Source organism: Platalea leucorodia (genome assembly GCF_965183815.1).
Source record: "Platalea leucorodia genome assembly, chromosome: 3".
NCBI lineage: Eukaryota > Metazoa > Chordata > Aves > Pelecaniformes > Threskiornithidae > Platalea > Platalea leucorodia.
Window position 1 is genome coordinate 120,362,120 of NC_138825.1, and position 19,921 is coordinate 120,382,040.

At 45.9% G+C, this 19,921-nt stretch overlaps 1 protein-coding gene across 1 annotated transcript in view; it reads right to left on the reverse strand.

Annotated features, from left to right (window-relative positions):
- Positions 1 to 5,400, reverse strand: part of MRPL19 (mitochondrial ribosomal protein L19) — a gene marked incomplete at its 5' end in the record, with an annotated part of 6,144 nt that extends 744 nt beyond the window's left edge. The window contains 6 exons of the mRNA XM_082305731.1: positions 113 to 304; positions 1,528 to 1,709; positions 2,525 to 2,659; positions 3,174 to 3,292; positions 5,007 to 5,118; positions 5,316 to 5,400. Coding sequence (XP_082161857.1) covers positions 113 to 304; positions 1,528 to 1,709; positions 2,525 to 2,659; positions 3,174 to 3,292; positions 5,007 to 5,118; positions 5,316 to 5,400 — 825 coding nt within the window. The remainder of the gene's footprint in view (positions 1 to 112; positions 305 to 1,527; positions 1,710 to 2,524; positions 2,660 to 3,173; positions 3,293 to 5,006; positions 5,119 to 5,315) is intronic.
- Positions 5,401 to 19,921: the final 14,521 nt, after the last annotated feature.

The window sequence follows — 19,921 nt, forward strand, 5'->3', positions numbered from 1 at the left end:
AAACAGAACTTGACAAGTGATAATCCATACAGTAAATTCAAAGTAAATAGTAATTTTCTCAGTAATTCCTAGACCGCAAACCCCATCATTATTTTTTAAGCTCTTCACTCACTTCTCTCCAAATTTTCTCCTCTATTTTTGAAGTATCGTATTCTCGCAGCATATCAAACTCTAGCCATGGCTGGCTCCACTTCTGTGCTTCTTTCATTTTTTTTTCAGGTAGCTCAAACTTTATTCCTTTTATATTGTATTTGGGCCTTTCCCACCGTTTTGACCATGGTTTAGGTTTCATTCGTACCTGCAGCTAGGGTGAAAGATAAAAAAAAATAAAAATCAAAAGGTATTAAGTCATCAGAGTTTTGGTTGTGAGCTCAGCGACAAGTGAGACAACTGCTGCTCTGACAGAAGGGAAGTAAGAGAAAACAGAGCAATCTGTCAGTATGTTAAGGAACTACTACTTCACGCTGTTAGGAGAAAAGGAATTTTTTGTGTCTACGTGACTGTTGCCATAGTATCTTGTAGAACTGTTTAATTAACAGTTTTGATTTATTAGATAGTCCTTAAATTGACACACAAAGTGAAGTTAACTCATCTTTTGTAGTCCTACTCCTGCTCCTTATTAAGGAAAAAGAAAAGCAGCATGATCAGGAAAGGGAAGAATGGTCGCTGTAACCTCCCGAGTTGCGAGGCAGCGCTCCCTGACAGGGTCTGCTGGTTTCTGGATCTTCGGGATGCAGATTTCCACTGACTCTTCCCTGACACCCCCCACTCCCCGCTCAGCACCAACACTAACGGGAACGTTTCTGTAAGAGCAGCTTCCTCTCCGCACAGTGTTACACAGAGCCACATGGAGGCCGCTACTCCTTGCGTGTCTTCAGAATTAACTACTGAGGATGGCAGGTATTTACATTCTCAACATTCTTTTGCTATAGAAATGGCATAAAAACTTGCTGTATTTGTATACTTTTGTCACCCTGGTAACTAATGCAAGGCTGTTTAACGGCCTTCCAGGCTATCAGTCAGGTGTGAAAGTGACCTAAATTATCACAGCATCACAGAATGCTTCGGGTTGGAAGGGACATTCGAAGATCATCCAGTCCAACCCCCTGCAATGGGCAGGGACATCTACAACCAGATCAGGTTGCTCAGAGCCCCGTCCAACCTGACCTTGAGTGTTTCCAGGGATGGGGCATCTACCACCTCTCTGGGCAACCTGTGCCAGTGTCTCACCACCCTTATCGGGACAAATTTCTTCCTTATATCCAGTCTGAATCTACCCTCCTTTAGTTTAAAACCATCACCCCTTGTCCTGTCGCTTCAGGCCCTGCTAAAAAGTCTGTCCCCATCTTTCTTATAAGCCCCCTTTAAGTACTGAAAGGCCGCAATAAGGTCTCCCCGCAGCCTTCTCTTCCCCAGGCTGAACAACCCCAGCTCTCTCAGCCTTTCCTCACAGCAGAGGTGCTCCAGCCCTCTGATCATTTTTGTGGCCCTGTCCTCTGCTTTCCCTCTGAAACAGCTGGCTCCTACCTTGTTTACAGGAATTTCCTCATGGTCTAAACGAGACACAGGTTTCATGTTCATATCAAAAGTACTGTATTCAGGGAGGGCATCTCGCAGGTACATCAGGTTGTCATCCAGCCTCTTCTCTAGCTTCAGAACCTCGATCGCCTGGATTCGAGGATTGTATAGTTCATAACATATTTCAACACCTTAGAGAGATAAAGTCTGGTTTAATGAACCAAATTCATCAGAAATACTAACACCAAATTAGTGTTTCTTCAGTGTTACGCATTCCTGTATTACTCAAGAACTGCCTTTTCCTTATCAGAGCACTACAACGCACAGCGCTGTGTGCACGTGCGATTGTGCACATGCATTATGTCCGCACAGGGAAATGTGGATTTCTTCTACAAGTCACGTCTTTAATAACAAAATGGCTTAAGAGACATTGAATGGCTTGAATTTAAGGAAGACAAGTTTGGGTTTTAAACTTTACTCCCTTCTGGTTACAGTGGCTTTTACTATCTATCTCATTGTATGTGTAGTGTATACAGAGACACCCACCCCCGTTTTGTCATGAAACAGAATATGAAGCGATTATAAAACTCTGCTAACCTGTTGCTTGTTGAACAGTTCACGCGTACGGCCCCAGTTCATGCAAATACACAGGGCTCGAGCGGGGCCAGTGTTTACACGGCTAGCAGTAGCCTGCCCAGGCTCAAATACAAGCACGACCGCAGTGGACCACATTCAGTCTCCTCAGAATATAGATCTAAAAATCACTAAGTATATAGACAAAAAATTACGAAGCAGTTGCCTGCTTTCAAATACACAGCACATCAACACCTCTGCGTATACACTTTTAAACCTGCAGTATCCCCTAGTAGGCAGACTCACGATTTCACTTTAATCTCTTGCCATCCTCTCCGCAGACTAAACTTCTTCACCAGATATCCCTTCACATACAACTTCAACATTTTTTTGCTTACCACTTCTAGCATAATTACCACAGTTAAAAACCCACCTTGGTCTTCTATGACGTTCCGAAGGACAAAGGTAGCGCCAAGTCCTTTTCCTCCTCTTTGAACGCAGATGCCTACAAACCGGTTGACTTTCTCATTGGCGTACGGATCTGCAGTCGTAACGGCGAGTATGCTGCCTGCGAAAAAAAAAATAGACTGTTCAAGGAAACAGGTACCAAAACATGGGGAAAGAGTCACAAAGTGCACATATTTAGGTACATTTTGAAAATGTTTTATGTTCCACTAAAAACTGCCAGAAAGAGAATAAACTTCTAACGCCCTGAATTACTGTATGTTAAAGTGATTCTGCAGGTTAACTATGAAGCCTCTTCAACTTTCAACCTTCACCTTTATCTTTTACTCTTCATTACGCAAATTGAATACAAATAACGTATTTTCCTTTCTTTAGCTTTACTGGTAAACCATACGCTAAAGTGCCACGATTTAAAAAACACATTAGTATTACATTTTTAATGGAAACTGGATATAAATATGAAATTAAAAGACAAAGTAGTAAGCACAGAAACACATGCTAGTTCATCTAACACACCTGACGCTGCGATGGCCTGTGATATTCTACAACATCCAACCACACTTTTTACTACCCAACCCAAGTAATATTAACAAAATTATGAAAGTTCTGTTACTGACCAACATAGAACTCTGGGATGTTGAAGACTTTTCGTCTCTGTATCATATCCTTTCTTTCTATAAAGAATTTAAGAGGATCTGTTCTCCCTCTGGGAGGTATAAATTCAGGGCTCAAGAACCTGTAAGAAAATCCAAACCTTTGTAAGTATAAAACAAAAGCATTTGCATAAGAAGTACTAGAGAAGTCCAAGTATTTGGCCTAAAAATGACCACCTGTTAACCACCAATACCAGTTGCCTTTTCAGAGATATGAACTGCAGTTCATAAAGTTACCAATTTTTTTTTGTTATCCAAAAAGGTTTTTGTGGGGTTTTGTTGCCATTAGGTTTTTTGTTTTGTTTTGTTCTTTTAAACAGATTTTTTCAAAAACAACAATAAATGTTGGTCTGAGAGGAGCTGACTGAAAGAGGACAGTTCAGTTACTGCTGTCACAGCTTAGGAACAGGTTATTTCATGGTTTAATTGTAATCTGTGTGACAGAACACTTACTGCTTGATGACTTTGTAGCGACAGATATGGAACAATCTATTACCGGTTTTTACAAACAGCCAAACAGAGCCTACAGGAGACACCACATAAATGTTATTTTGTGTTAGAGAAGCTTAAAGGGACTCTTAAAACTATTTTCTGCTCGGATAAATTAAACCATGCCAAGGAATTTCCTCATGCCCTGGAACTCAGTTGTCTGACTGCTGAGTTGAGGGCACACTTCCTGACACAGTACTGGCCTGGGCCGAGGACCATTTCCAACAAACCACTTGGATGTGGGCACTCTGGTTTGGATGGTAAGGCCGCTTGGCCTCAGAGCCAGAGAATGAAGCTGGACACATTTAATTCACTAGTACAGACAGATCTTAAAAGATCTGGCAAGGAGAGAAGTGTCCAAGACAGAAAAGGAGGACAAATGCAAACCTGCCTTACAAACCCTACGGGGGCTGTGGGGGGAGCACAGGGCAACGTGTGCGGCAGCACAGAGGCTCTGGTTGGTGTCGCTGCCTACGGGCAGCCACACAGACAACAAACAACATCGAGCCTACTCATGATCTTCAAAGTTACACAATCTCAGGAGAATAAAACGTCATTTAAATGTAGCTGCCTGTTCTGCCCAGCTGCCACATCACGCACTGCATTTCTTAGAAGAGCCATGTAGACTCTTCGCTTCGTAAAGGTATTTCCATTAACAGATCTGAAGACAGAGTGGAAATTTTTATAGTCTTCTTTTAATACCTACCCCATTCCTACACTGCCTACATGCTAAAGTTTCTTTTTTTTTGGGGGGGGGGGGGAGGAGAAGATGAACAATACAGTACTACCACTCTCCTTCTAGACACAGCACTGCAGTTTTAACCACCGCGTTATTTAAAGCAATGCAAACGGGTTGAGGTGACAACAAAAATACTCAGAAGAAGAGACGTCTCATGAAGGTTACCACCGCTGACATCAGCTCCATTTCACAAACAGAAATGTACGTGCTCACAGTCGATCTCAACGTCTAAGGCAAAGGCAGACACAGGACCCACGTCCCTATCACCTCATGGCACACTGAAGAGTTAACATGCCTTTCACAGAGAAAACCTCACACGTTAGCTCCAAATTTGCAAAAGTGTTTACTGCTACACTTTTTTTCATGTTTCGCTGCTTTCAGGAACTCCAGAAGACAGTATTTTAGGGTGGTTTAGACATATTTCAACATAAACGGTCTTTGCTAGAACTTTGCAAATGCTTTTTCTGTAATAACGCCTTAGAGCTGGCAGGAGGTGCTCCCACAGCCAGGAGCCTGCCAGCAGGCCCGAACACAAGCCCACCGCGGCAAGCAGCGGACACCCCACCTACCTCCTCTCCTCCCTCTGCTTCTGCTTGTCAATAATGACAGGCTTTGGAGGCGGCTGAAATTTTGCTGGCTTCCCATCGCTGTTCATTCGATACTCCGAGGAAGAAAAACACCCTGTAAAAACAAAATAAATTTTAAAACCCCCGTGTTTGCACCGCCCCCAACAGTTGCGCAGCTGGAGATCGCACTCCCGCAAGGCAGGCCCGGGGCACCCCCCCCGACCCCGCTCTCTGGGCGCGCTGAGGGGCAGGGGCGGCCGGCGGGCAGGAAGAGGGCACCGGGCAGGCGGGGGATGGGGGGACGGTGCTCACTGGCGGGCAGGGCGGGCCGGGCGGGCCGGGCGGCGGCGAGGCCCGCCACCCTCCGCGGCCACAGCCTCCCGCAGGCGGCTGCCATGGCGACTGCGGCCGCTTCCGGCCCGCCCGCGCATGCGCGCCGCGCCGCTACGGCGAGCGCCGCGGGCCAAACCAGCCCCGGGCGCGAAGCGGGGCTGTGGCGGGCGGGCGGGGCCGCCCTCCCGGGCCCGGGTCGCACCTGAGGGAAGGGCCCCCGCCCCAGGCGGGACCCCAATGGCACAAGGCCGTGGCGGCTGCTTCCTCACAGCGGGGGTCGTCGGTTGGGGGGGAAACAGAGCGGCTCCTTTCACCCCCGTCCCTCAAGCGGCTTGGGGGGGACCCCGGATGAGGACCAGGGAGCACCGCGGCCCGCAGGCGGGGGCGGAGGGGCGGGCGCGGCGCCGGGCTGCGGCGCTGGGGCTGCGGCGTGTGGCGGCTCCCCGGGCGCGGGCAGGACCCACCGCCGTTCATCAGCGCTGGCTTTGCTGCACAAAAGCGCTCATGTGGTTTCCAGAACCACGCTCCTGGGCGTTTTCACGATGGAAAACCTCCGCTCATAAATGTTTCTGGGCCGTTGTTAGCTCCGTCCGTGATTCAGATAACCTGCAGTCCCGGCGATTTCACCATGGTTAGTTTAGAAATGACTATATACACTGGTATTATTGAGTTACTTTTAATATGTTTGTTTCAGACAGATTTCCTCAGGTGTCGGTAGCAGTCTGGATTCCATTAGCGGCTACACGGGCAGGAGAGAGGCAAAGTTTAAATGCAGAGTGTGGACCTATTAAATAACACCCCACTGTTTAAACTTCGCAGGGATTCACTTCAAAACATGCCTGACCTCATCAACTAATTAGATCAATCTTGTTGCCCGTGGTGTTCCTCCGGCCCCTTTTATTGGTGCCAGCTGACTTTGTAGCCCCCCTCATTAACGAGAGTTATTTTCTAGTTTGGGATCAGCTGTTCGGTTTCCTAACTGTTGTTTAGCAGATGATAGCTTGTGCAGAAGACAAATCACAGTATTCCTCGATAATCTGCTCATCTAACACAGAAGTGAGTTAGTGATCAGACACGGATGGGACAGAAGAGGGCACTCTGACCCTTAAAATACAAAAAAAATCTCCACCAAAACTAAGCGCACCACTTGAAGCAAAGATTCCTTCTCAAGATTATTCTTTTTTTAAGTTCTTGTCACTACCTAAGCACTATTAAAAAGTCAGAAGAATATATCTCAGGGGGGTGAGGAACAGAGCATATAGGGGTAATTCCCATAACTTAAAGGTGATTGGGGAGATCCCAAAGCAGCTGTAAGGAGATGTGTGGGCTACGACTTGGAAAACCGCAGATTTGTGGCTCACAACTGTCTTTAAAGAAGAGCATTGAGTGCTTCGGTGTAAGGGAGCCATTTCTAACTCCTCGGCTGACCACTGTGGATCGCAGCCTAACAAGACCATCTCGGCAGCCTGGTACTGCATCCAGCTCAGGGATTCCCCAGTCACCGTAGGGGAACCTCGCTTCACTTGAGGTGCCCTACAGGGCTCTGCACCCTGTGTCTGGTTCCTCTGTGGCCTGTTGTGGCACCCCGACATCAAGGCACCGCTGCTTTGCTTGGCTGAGCAGGTCAGGCGTGCCCCAGCTTTCCCTTTTTAAGGAGCACAAGTGCGGATTATCAAGGTTGACTTGCAGACAGCTGTTTCCTTAGGTTCATCAGTTGTACTGTGTGAGCTTCTTACTTGTGGTGGACCGCCTGTTCTTGGGTCTCTGTTTTCAGGGGCAGCTTTCTTGAGTTCGAAATACAGGTACAAGGGCCTCAGCTTGAGTTTCTTCACTGAGCAGGTCAGATAGAGTAGAGGAGGGGCTGCCTTCCTGCTTTTCTTACCTATATAACAAAATCTATGAAAATACGGATCACTTTACAATCACATAAGTTAATAATTTCTGTAAAATGCTTCTAGGAGTAGAATGAAATTCATAAAGGCATCACTGTGTTCAGGTGATCTGGCAAAGATTAAACAGACTTTGGGACTTCTCTGAATTAATTCTGAGTTGAGCACATTTCTGGTTCCCCCTGTCAGGTCCTGGGGAAGCTCACCTGTGGTTCCTTATTGCCACTATACAACATTTATTTGTGACTGCTTGCCCAGCTTGAATTACGGCCCCCTGTTACTAAGTGTGTGTCTTCCTCTTGGGTAGCCATGCTCAAGTCACTCTTTAAGTTCTTTTTGATAAGAAGTTTTGGCCGAATCTACCCTGGAGGAGCAGGGATGTCCCATGGAGCACACTGTACGTGTGTTTCCACAATGCCTATGCGGCTGTGACTCGATCTAGGGATACTGTGCCCTGCAGCTCTTTTTTGTTCCCACCAAAATGCACGGCAATTCCCTGTCTGAGCATCTGAGTTTCCTTGGGAAGAAAACCCAGACAGATAGAAAATAAATTGTGCTTAGCTTGATCCCCTCTCGTCTGTGGAAGTAGGATGGAGCAAAGGTCTTCCATTAATGTCATCCTTCATGTTACTGTCTTTGAAGTCTCTTCCAGTAGTTCAATATCCTTCTTGAACTGTGTGTTTCAAAACTGAACACAGCAGGTCAGTAGTGCTAACAGTCATCCCAAATACAGAGATAACGACAGCTCACAGTCTTCAGCTGTGTTTATATCCAGTACTGAGGCAGGCCTTTTGGCCACAACATTGCACTGAGAGGTTGGGTTCAGTCAGTTATCCAGCTGGACACGCTCCCACCTCCAGCCTATTTCAAAACCAAATCTCTTCTGGCATGGGCGTTTCAGTGACCTGTCTTCCTCCCCTGATGTTTGTGTCCTTGCAGATGTATCAATAAAGACAACGTTTTCTCTCTCAGGTCACCAGTGTGACTGCTCCCTCTTGGGCCTACGTAGAAACACACTTCCTTGCTAAAGATTTCACTGAATGATGGTTCTGCTCATTAGTGGAAAAAAAGGCAGATGTTTAGGGACTACTCTGGGATGAACGAGACCTGCCTTGTGTTTTGCTCCACCCTTTCTTTGTGACTTTGAGCCATTCATTTTTGTTTTCTGTGCTTTAGCTCAACTTTGTTGTAAGCAAAGCCTGAAGAACAGACCTTCTCAGACTATATGCTGCTTTTGGCCAGCTAGGGAAGGGGTATATGTTTCTGATGTGGAGATGCCCAACAGTCTGTACTGCTGTTGGCTCAGAACGAGTTCAGAGACAGCTGCTTGAGGTCTAGGACACATCTGGGTTTGTATGCTGTCTGGATTTAACCCACTCATGCTGCCATGAGGCCAGGGACACCGTGCTTCAGTCTCAGCATAGATATGTGCATCAATCTCTGCAGCACCAGGATGAAGGCTGTCAGTATCACCTGAAACAGGCTGTGTTGCAGTCTGAAATCACAGAGATTTCTTCTGTGACCTGAGGCCACCTTGCAGCAGCCCCAACACAGCTGTCTGTGGAGTGTCAGAGGGTGTGAAGAAGGGAGTGAATTTTCATGTTGCCCAAGGGAACTTGGATGTTTTTTTAGAGGAAACACAGCAAAAGGTGGTAACACCTGCTGTTATTGTTATTATGTCTTTAAACAGAAAGAGATGTCTACAAGGGGCTGAGCTGCTCTGAAGATGTGGTCTTTGTGCATTCAGGGTTGAGAAGAGGCAGTTGGATGTCCCCAGATTCCAAAAGAAATGGGACTGGCTCATGGAGGGTCTTCCCCACCTCGTCCTCTCTGGGCATGCGGAAGACCCTTGTGGTCATCTTCTTCATGAATGGGAATGAGCACTGGCTCAATACAGACCTCAGGGCTTGGCACAGGTTGGTTTCAGTTGGATTTGAAAGTGGAAACATTGCTTTTGATAATTCATTTTTAAAACCTTTACTTTGGCATTTGCTACCTCAGGAGTGAAGCTCCTTCCCCTGACAGTTATGCAACAGTGCGGCACAAATGCGTCTCTCATCCTCTCGTCTGTGTTTTGGTGGCTTGTACGGTTGTAACAGCAGGTCCAGAGCCTGGCAGTGATCCCTGCTCACAGAGGTGTCACCCAGATGTCAGAGTGGGAGGAAAAAAAGTCTATGGGGTGAATCCCCTCAAGCATTCAGTATACCCTTATTGCTAGGAGATGCTGGGCTGTTATCGGCACTTCTGAGGGTCTCCTGAGCTGCTTTTCCAGTGGAGGAATGGAGGCCCAAGGAAGCTAACTGGAGGGATGAGGACAGACTCGGTGGTGTGGATTAGCTCCACTGCTCCATGGCTTGCATGGTGACGTCTTCCTGAGAAAAGCAACCCAGAGTCTGCTTTTGTCCTAGCTAAATCGTGCCCTTTACAGAACGACTGCCAAGTCATTCATAGTTGCTGTAGCCTTACCAGTGGCTGGTGGAGCAGACATAGCTCCCTTCAGACTGGGGGGGGGGGCATGTATATCACACAGTCCAGGAATATCTGAATCCTTCAGGCTCTCTTGCAAAACCATGTCAGCATGGGCACAAGGCAATGCCTGGATTCCTCTGTGTCCTGTTTATCCCAGGTATTAAAACAGCTCTATAAACTACTCTAGAAAGGTTTGAGTATCGTGGATTTTATTAGAATATTTAAACAGTCTGGTGGCAGCTCTGGTCTTTCTGGAAGCTTCCCTTTAATGAGACATGAGTTGTTGGTTAGCTTAAGGTGAGTTGACCTTGCTGAAACTTAATAATCGGAGATATCCCAAAATGTTGCTTAAAATAACCTAAGGTGCCAGACCCTTCTGGCTTGCACAGCTGTTCATTAAGGTGGCCATCAAGCTTCCACGGTTACATTTTGTACCTTACTGTAGAGCAGGCGAAGAGGAGAGGGAGAACTGTTCTTCAGAGACAGCATCCTAGCACTGAGCTTGGAGAGGCAATGGACTGGAAAATCTTCAGCTCGTTCTGTCAAAACACCCCCAGGCCTCGGTTGTTTTGGAGCGTATGTCCTGTTGGAGCCACGCGCGGTTAACCCTGCCAGACCAACTGCATGTTCTCCCCTTTGCGTGCAGTTGCTGGAGAAGTGATCCATCTGCTCCCCTGAGCCCAAGGCTCCCGGAGTGCCGCTTGCAACGGGCATGGCTCTCATGGCACATCACCAGTGTGTTCGTGCACACCTATTTTCTTCCATTTCCTTTTCCCTTTGTTGTGTACCAGCCCTGAAGGATAAATTATTACTGTATAACCTTTATGGGAGAAGAAAAATACAGGTCCCAATGATTTCTGTCATGGTGCAGGTGATATGTGAAATACAAACTGGTCTGTTGGCAGCTTTGCCAGTGCCTCAGTAGATACTAGCCCTGTGTTCAGAGTCAGAAGTGTCTTTAAATTCCTCTTGGAATCTGTGGTGTTTTCAGATCATCCAGAATTTAAGATGTGACTGGCTTTGCCGCTTCTCTTGGGGTTTTGGCTCTTGGTTGTGTCCCCGTTCAGTATTGAGTTCCCTATGGGATGCCTGGCACCCTTACAGGTTACAGAAGGGACAGCAACACTGGCTTATCTCAGCATTCACGAAACACTCAATTCTCCTAATTTTCTGATTCAGTAAGACATTTTTAAGAGGAATTGAATCTAATGTGGAATCCAATGTTGAATCTAAAGTAGACCTCAACAGTCTGTGTAGAGGACAGGTACAGCATTGCTTCAGAGGTTAAATGAGTGAGACATGAGTTTGGAGGGGGATGAAGACTGTGTGAGAAAGTAAGATTAAGTTCAGTAAATGGTGCCAGAGGCCTTTCCCTTAGGCAGTAAATTCTTGGGTCCTCTTGAGTCCAGTATGGGTCCAGATGCCAAGGGGTGTCTGTGTCCCTGAGTTTCCATAGTGTAAATGATGGAGGGTGAGTCTCTGCAGCCATCTTACAGAAAGCCGCACCAGAAACGCCGTCAAACAAATAACTCATTGACACCAGTCCAGGCAGCTCCTTCAGTGCTTATGTCAAACTGAAAGACAACTCTTGTCTTGGGAGCACCTACCTCATTCCAGAAATCAGAGGTGCTGTTCTTCAGAAACAGTCGGGAACATCTTGAAAACCTAAAGAGAGCACCGAGTTGAATGTCCTCATCTTGTTTCCTGAGATGCTTAAAAAAACATAATGAAAATGGATTATGAAAGAAATCCCATTCATCTTGAAAGGCAAGTGTAATCTAAAGACTGATGGGTGAACTCCCAGGTACCTTTACATTTCATAGAGTCAATATTTGTTCTTTCTCCATTTATAACCCCATTACTCTCTCTAGGTGGGCAGGAGATTTCAAAGAGGGACCATTTGTTTTTCTTGATTAATGCATTAATGCTAGTGGTTTGTCATAGTAAATTATACCTACTATCACAACCCACTCATGCAGGAGAAAAAGCAAGACAAAAATTTATGATCAAATTGCTCAAAGTCACAGCTTCTCATTATTTTAAACAAAGCAAGCCAACTTCTGCTCTTCATTACTCTGCGAACAGTGACTAAACTGAGGAGAAACTGTGAGCCAATACCCTTTGTTTTGCAAAAACCCTTTAGAAATCATAACATTATTTTCCACTACACTGGTTCAACTGTGTGCAGTATTATTGCATGAAGATAGGGGGGAGAGAGAAACTGCAGCTTCGTTTTATGTCTCACTTAGCTTCCCCTGGATTCACAGCAGGGCTTTCACCTGAGATCTGGGCTTTACAAGCTCTGCATCTCTGCCTCCTTCTCCACAGAAGCAGCAGCAGCTGTGGTCCCTGGCTTCCTACACCAGCTGAAGAAGCCCACAACTCTTCTAGGTATTCATAACACCATTTGTGGCAATCTTCTTTTGGTGAAAACCAGAAATACTTAGGACTGGGACTCCTTTTCGTGAGCACAGCTGCTTTTCCTTTAATGTCAGAAGGTACATTTTGCAGAGGGAGGGTTATGTGGAGGCTAGCTGGCGTGCTGTGTTGGGGTAGATTCAGTGAGCTGAAAAGAAGTGGTTTTACCTGTCACTGCAGGAAAGGAGAAGGTGGTTTGACTAGTTATGTATGTCCAAGATGGGGTTGGCAAGTGAAGCAAGAAATTATCAGCAGTGTGGTAATAAATAGAACAGATTCTGCATGGGCAACAGCCTCTCAGGTTGGGAATGACTAGGGAAGGGCTGTGCATGGAACAGCACCCAGGGGGTAACTGCAGAACAGGGCAGAGAACAAGCACCAGAGTGGCGGGCAGGGGAAGGCTGGGAGGGTGATGCTGGCTTGTCAATCTATTGCAAAGGGCTGGTCCAGCAAAAATCGAAAAGGGGTTGGAAGCTGGGTGGGCTCTAGTCCCTTTTTACCTCAGCTGAGGTGTTTCTGAGGCAACTTACTTGTGTATAGAAATGCCACCTTTTATACTGGTATTATGCAGTTCCCCATTGCGTGCAACCACTAAGCTAATGATTAGCATACACACACAGCTCTGCAGGTAGCGCTGCTGTCAGTCCAGACAGTGCCTAGCCCGGTGAACTCAGGCATTTGCAAATCTCCTGTAAGCCATGGTATAGTCTCCTTCCTTCTTCCGTGTCCTCTGTAGCTGGTCCAGTCAGTAATGTTACTGCATTAGGTATCAGTGACGTGTCTTCGAGCCAGGTGCCCAGAGACAATGAATGCAGTAAAATTTCAGCATGAGCTTTCTGCGGTGGGAAGTGTCTCTTGCCCTAGAAGCAAATTAACTGGAGTTCCCTAATGCTCATGTTGTGGCTACAGGGTGCAAAGGTTTGAATAGCTTGAACTTCAATGCCATTGTAAGTTCCGTAGGCTGTTTTAGATGACATAGTCCAGCACTGTCTGCAATGCCCAGCACACCTGGACTTTGTCACTGGATAGTCTCTTGAGACCATTGTAAAACAAATAACTGGCGATATTATTGTCCTGAGTACTTAAATGCATGTGGAAGCATACAGTTACTCTTGAAACAGTCCTTTCAAATAGAAAAGATTAAAAAAAGGAAAAGAAAATGTATTTTCAGCACATGTGAAAGGAGAACATAAACCTGTTCTTCCTCTTGCAAATGGCAGACCTAGTCCATTGTTGAATTTGCATTGATGCCAGTGAAAGTACACTTGGGATTAATTTTACCCATTCAGCAGAAAGGCATTTCCTCTGATTCCCTTTGATTCCTTACCAGTTTGTGATCTGTGAGCCAGAGGTTTTTTGTGTAATTTGCTGTCTGTACGAAAACGAGGGAAATACTCTGTGCCCCTAGGCAATGATAAGCCTGAGGTGAAAGCTGATCTGTCCAAGTTATGTTGGAAAGAGATTTGCTCACTATACATTCCTCATACGCTCTTCAGCTCTGCCTTCCATTAGACCTGTCCTTTAATAAAGAGAAAATTAGAAAGTATTAAGCTTCAGGGAAATTGCTTTCCTGCAATCTAGAATTGTTCAAATCCATCCATGATCAAAGACTTGAGGATGGCAGGGCCTTAGATGTGTTGTTGGTGGCACTCTCACAGAAGAAGAGGGTCCTGGCCCTGAACCAGGGAAGCCAATTTCATTGATTTCACCAGCTCAAACTTGAGCGCAGTCTATGCTGAACGCCCCTGTAGGAACGGTCCATCCTGCTAACTGCTGTAAGTAGGTGGGAGCACGGCAGGTAGCAGCCTGGGCTGTAGCTGTGCTGGGGTCTGGAGGTGGGACTGCAGGATGCCCTGTCATTCCTGGGCAGCTCTAATCAGGCTTGCCTAGGTAGCAAGATGGAGAAGATGCTGTAGCACTGGCGGACAGTACCAGTCTGCCCCAGGTCCAGGGTTATTTATTCAGTTCTTAGCCCACGCCCCTATGTCTTCCCCATGGCTATTAAGAACTTCTGAAACACTGGAGGGTCTTTTAGCACATACATATCATCTGGCCATGCTCATGCTATCAAACTCCGAAGCAGGATTCCTTCCTGCCTGTTGGGGAATGGCCAAAGTCCAAGGCCCTGCTGACTCCCAAGCCATGCTCAGGAATTGTCTGGATGCCAGGTGGCCTGGGTCAGAAGCGTGCCAAGGACTAGTCCAACAGGTAACTGTAACCAGATGAGTTGCAGTGCCTGTGTCCAGACCCTTGCTTAGTTCAGCTTGTTACTATAGATGTGGATGTTATGCAAAGGCTATGGTCTATATATATATATATATATATATGGACTATGCTTGGAAACAATCGGTTTTGTGGGAAAGAAGGTCTCTGGCAACAAAAATGACTTTCCCAATCTAAGTGTCTAATGTAAGTTATAACGGTAGTTGCAGTAAGGATGGGGTGTGATTGTGTGTAAGAGGATGTGTGCCCATGAGGGACAGGAGGATCTGGGGGAGCACTGAAGGACTCTTTTGTTGTCCTTCATGCTACTGCACTTGCATGCCCTCAAGGTGGAGTCCACAGTACTCGTGAGGTTTGGGATAGGTGCCTGTGGTACCATTCTAAGGATCATTTTAAGGATGAATGTTGAGATGGTTCCCGGTTTGTATCACATTGCATCATGGCATGTGTCTCCCACAGGACAAGCCGAGAACTTCCAGACAAGGAAATCTGAGGAAGAATTCTGGTTCCTGTAGAAATTAATGGCAATATGTAAGTTACCTGTGAGGGTTGGTAGTAAAACAGGAAACAAAAGCGAAAAACATAGTGGAGATCAAGATTAAAAGGGGCCTGTAACCTGAAGTGACTCACACCTACGGAGCAGCAGGATAGAGGCAAGTCTCCCTTGGTTACCATAGGTGAGATAATAGAAAAAACACATTGCTGCTCACATTGAACCCGCTGGGATGTCTCTGCTCTTCAAAGCAAAGACCATCTAGGTCAGAGATAGATATCTTCAGGTGTAAAATTCAGCCTCTTATCTAACAAGCACTCCCGGAGAGCTATTGAATATACTAAAGGAAAGATAGCAGTGGCAAAAAAAAGCCAGTACATATTATCATCCAATTGATGGAGAAATCTTCTCAGGAAAACTGTTAGGAGAGGACTACTGAGTCAGGTCAAGTGGGCGAATAGTTTCACATTACAGATACAAGAAGACAGTGCAAGTCCTGAAGGTCTCAGTGAACTTCAGGGTCTCAGCTGGGTGCTATATGCCCACATAGCAAAAAATCTCAGGGAACAACATCCAAACAGGCAGGAGAGATGAAACACAGGGAAAAGGAAGGATCCAGTTCACAGCTGAGGAACTCTAATCCTTGAAATCCTTGTCTCCTGAAATCCTTGTGTGACTTGCAGTGGAGTACAAAGATAAAGTATGAAGATGACTCCAAATCCCTGTAGTTCTAGTGCAGTGGTTAACCCAAGAACATCCTGTACACAAGGCACCAACTAAACCCAATTGGATATGCTGGTCCCAGATAGAGCACCAGACTGTACAGTATCCTCTAACGTACAACATGGCATCACTATACTAAGGAGAATGCCAGCTGAGAGCGGTTTCAACATCAATTACTTGGTGCAGACATGAGGAGAAAGTTTTCAGCTTTGGTGTAGATCACTTTGTAGTCTCCAAATATTTTATTTTTGACATTTTCGCTCATTGGAGGATTTTGCGTCACTCTGTACAACATTTCCCAATGTTTTAGTGAGATAAGTGCATCATTTGGGGCCTTTCCTCTACACGGAATTATGTTAAAGCAACACCCCCACTCCAAACCTGTCCCAGTACGGAGCAAACTCCTCCAGGTTTTATATTTGTTTTGTAAACTGGGGTGATTGAGTGACACAAAATGTGAAAACTTCAAAGGCTTATCAGTTTGAATATTCTGCACAGCTGTTGTTTAACATTGAATATGGAGACAGGGGAGGATTTAACTTGTGAGATACTTGGTGTTGTATTGCAAAACTGCATTATGTGAAGTCCTGTGCCTTCAAATTGATGAAAGCAAACGGTGCTTACTTCCATGAGTAACCCCATCTGTTTCCATAAGGCACTCTTAGGGGAAAGATTAAAAAAAAAAAAAGAACAAAGAGCTGTACTATGCTGGGAAGCTTTGCTGTTTTATATTTGAAGCTCTGTCCACCCAGTTTAGATGTATTTCTATAGGTATAAATGCACATATACTTTGTCATTCATTTACGTTCATTTACAAGGAGGCACTGTGGCCAAGTGCAAAGAGCTCTAACTGGACTTAAAGATTAAAAGTATTTAATCTTTTCGCATCTCTGACAGTTTCCCCTGGCTGACCTCGAAAAAGTAGTGACCTCAAACAGATGACTGTGCTTTGTCCGTGTGTGAAATGGCAGAATGCAACGTCGGTCTTTTGGAGAGTGCTTGGAGACCTTACAGAAAACACAGTAAGAAGTAATTAATGTTACTAGGGTTCAGAAAGCAAGACTAATCCTAGCACATTTGTACAAATAAACCTGTTTGTGACTGTGTAAACAAATGTGGCTTCAACCCTACATATGGTTCTCTAGCTGAGAGCTAATCCTGGTCCGGCCCTTCTACTGACCAGCCCTTCTTCAAGCTGTTGATGGTTTAGTCAGCAAGGTAGAGGTTAGTGGTGCAGGGTCAGTGAAAAATAGGAAAGCATTCCCAAAAATCAGCCCTAGAAGGAAGCAAGATCAGCACATACAGTGTTAACCTGGGCATCATCCTAACTAGGTCCATTCCTGATTACCATTTATAAACTGGGTGATGTTGGGGTGACAAATTGCTTCACTTCTCAGTGCCTCAGTTTCCCCAGTTGCAGTTGTACTTAACTGCTTTTAAAGCACTTTGGGAATTTGCATGCATGTTTCAGATATTACAGTTTTATGTGTAGCAGGAGAAGGAGAGGATCTGCAAGAGAGAGGAGTATGGGAGGAGAAAGAACAATGCACTTAAGTATCGTAGTCAAAAAGGAGGACTGAGGTACAGTTGTTAAGCATCCTGGACTAAAGCCACATTGGGATTGAGGTGCCTAACTCATGGTTTAGCTCTGGCTGGAGAAGTGCCCCAGGAGGTGGGACTGGTTTGTGTGCCTGCGCCTCAGTGCTGAGTGGCTACAGCACCGGTTACTGCAGGGGAAGCTGAGAGGTGCTGATCTCAGGCCTAGGCTCTGTGTATGTACCTAGGTGCTATGGGCTTTGCTCCTTAAGCTGGGCACATAGACCCCATGTGCTTTTTGCCATGATCAGGAAGGCATTAAACCCAGCTCACACACAAGGCTCTGTGTCTTCTAGAGGGAAGAAGTGTTTTTAAGTATACTCAGATGCTGTATCTAAAAAATGCAGTCATTCTCCATAGTAACTCTGTGGAGAGAAAGAAACCAAATAATCATTCCTCCAAGCTAAGATGTAATGCTGAACTGCATCAGTACCGGCCTATTCCTGCTTCTGGGTGGCTTTGGGACAAGGGATCCAAGAGATTGTGTATCATCATATGCATTATTACCTATCCCCAGGAGACATATTTGAAGGCATGGCTGAATTTCAAGGGCTGTTACTCCTAAAAATAAAGATCCATATTGGTGTCCCCTTGATTCATGTTTACCCCATGAGACTGTCCATGAGAGAGAGACCATCCTTTGTCTGTGCTGCAGTTGGGACAGGTGGCCTTTTTCTGTTTGAAACACACAGCTGATGTTCCCACATGCCCTAAGGAATAAGGGCATTATGGAGATAGGCTTTAACTGAATTGTCTGTTTCTCAAAGGCCGATATATCTTTTTTTTTTTTTTTTTTTTTTTTTTAGCAAAAGCTGCTTTCTGCTTTCCTTTTACAAGGCATCTTTACAAACGTGCTTAAAAACAAAACCCTCACAGGACACTGATATAAACTTCCTCCCCTCTGGTTTGACTTTATTAACAATAACCTAAAGGGCTGCTCAAGCACACTTCCCATGTTTAGCTTTAAACCCTTTGTCACCACAGGTTTTTTCTTCCCCATATACTAAGAAGTCACCCAAACCTAATTACCCTTTAATCAGTAAAATCAACACCTGCTAACAGGGTGGGCTCTTTTCAGAAAATAGTGCTTCCCTTTTTCAGAGGCTGATAAATTTCCAGGGGCCCTATTGTTTCTTTGTCCTGCTGATAAGGAGCTTTGACCGATAATCTGGTAATGAGTACGGTTATCTCATGCCTATAAGGCAATAGTGGTGAATCTTCCTCTTGGCAAGGGCAGCAGACCTAGGTGAGACAAGAATTATACACATATGCTAGGAGGCAAATGTCCTGATCTTTTCTCTTTAAAACTCAAGTCAACCCTGGAAAGTATGGGTCAGCAAGGTCTGGCATGTGGGATTAAAGTCTCAGGTGAAATAAAGAGTAAGGCAGCCCATAGAAGTTCCTGGTCTGTGATCTTGCTTAAGCAGCCCTCTGCAAAAAGGTAAGGTGGCAGGATTGTCTGCAGAGAGTGGGGACAGGGACTGGATTGTGCGGAGCCTGCTGGACCTCAGGGTCTGTCTGTGCTGTCAGGTCAACCCAGAGCCACCACTGTCCTTGAGAGGCAACTTGTCTGCACCTTCACTGTAGATCCTTGATGTGTGAAGAGCTGTTTGTGGCTCAAAGGGTTGCTTAGGTGCAATTCAGGCCAGCCCAGCCTCTTGTTCACGTGGTCTGGGTAGATGGGGCATGGACAGGATTCAAGCTCAAACTCAAGATTTCCCACAGTACCCTCATCCTCAGTGTGGCTGGTTGGAACTTGAGCAAGTGGCAGTATGGACAGAAAGCAAATGGGGCCACAGGACTTACGGTTGCCCTTGAGGTCTGCTTCTAGCACACAGATCATCCCAGGACAGATTTCTGGTGGAAACAATGACTGTGGTATTCATGGCAGCACTCTTGAAAATGTCTTTCACATATGATCTGACAGCCAGTCTGATTTTCATCTGAGAACAGCTGAAACATTGTTAGAAATTTCAGCATAAGAAACTCTTTACAAATGCACTCAGCTCTGAAAAAAAACCAGAACCCCTTGGGCTGAAGTCTCTTACACTTGTTTTCAGCTCTAAGGTGAATGATTTTGGAAAGTTTTGCTTAATTCCATGTGGATGAACAGGACAGAGGAGTAAAAAACCAATTGTGGTTTTCCTTGGATGTTCCCACTCAGGTTATTTTTGCTGGATAGAAGCTGCAGCTTTGCTCAGCAGCTGTGTGTGCCTGGCTCCATCTCCCCTTCCCTGGCAGCCCCACACGGTGCTGCTCCATAGGTTTGTGTATGTGTATACGCAGGCTGACAAGTGGCTGCTGTTGGCTTTGCCTATGAAACCTATCCCCTGCTCTCTGCACTGACACTCAGTCTCTGCTCTAGCCTGGATATGTTGGTTATGTCCATTATTTATATGCAAACCTATGCCTGAGCTGCAGCTAATGCTGATGACCGAAGCCCAGGAGAACAGGGTCCACCAGTCCAGGCCACCTCTGTGTCCCCAGAGCCCAGCTCAGCTCTTCCAAGTTAGCATGGCTGGCTTGATGCTGCCAGGGTATGGATGAACAACAGGCAGGATCAAGTGCTTCCAGGTGTGCTGGAGCCTTCTTTTAACTCTGCAGGTTGAGCAGGTCTCCTGGGTCTGAACACCACAGCTTAGAATCTGCATGAAAATTCTCTGTTGAGTTTGATGGAGGGGAGACGGGTCCAGTGGGATAGAGCGAGCCTGGCATGGCTGGCTGCTGGCAAAAGGAAAGAGGATTTTGATATGTGGGCTGACACCAGTCCCAGT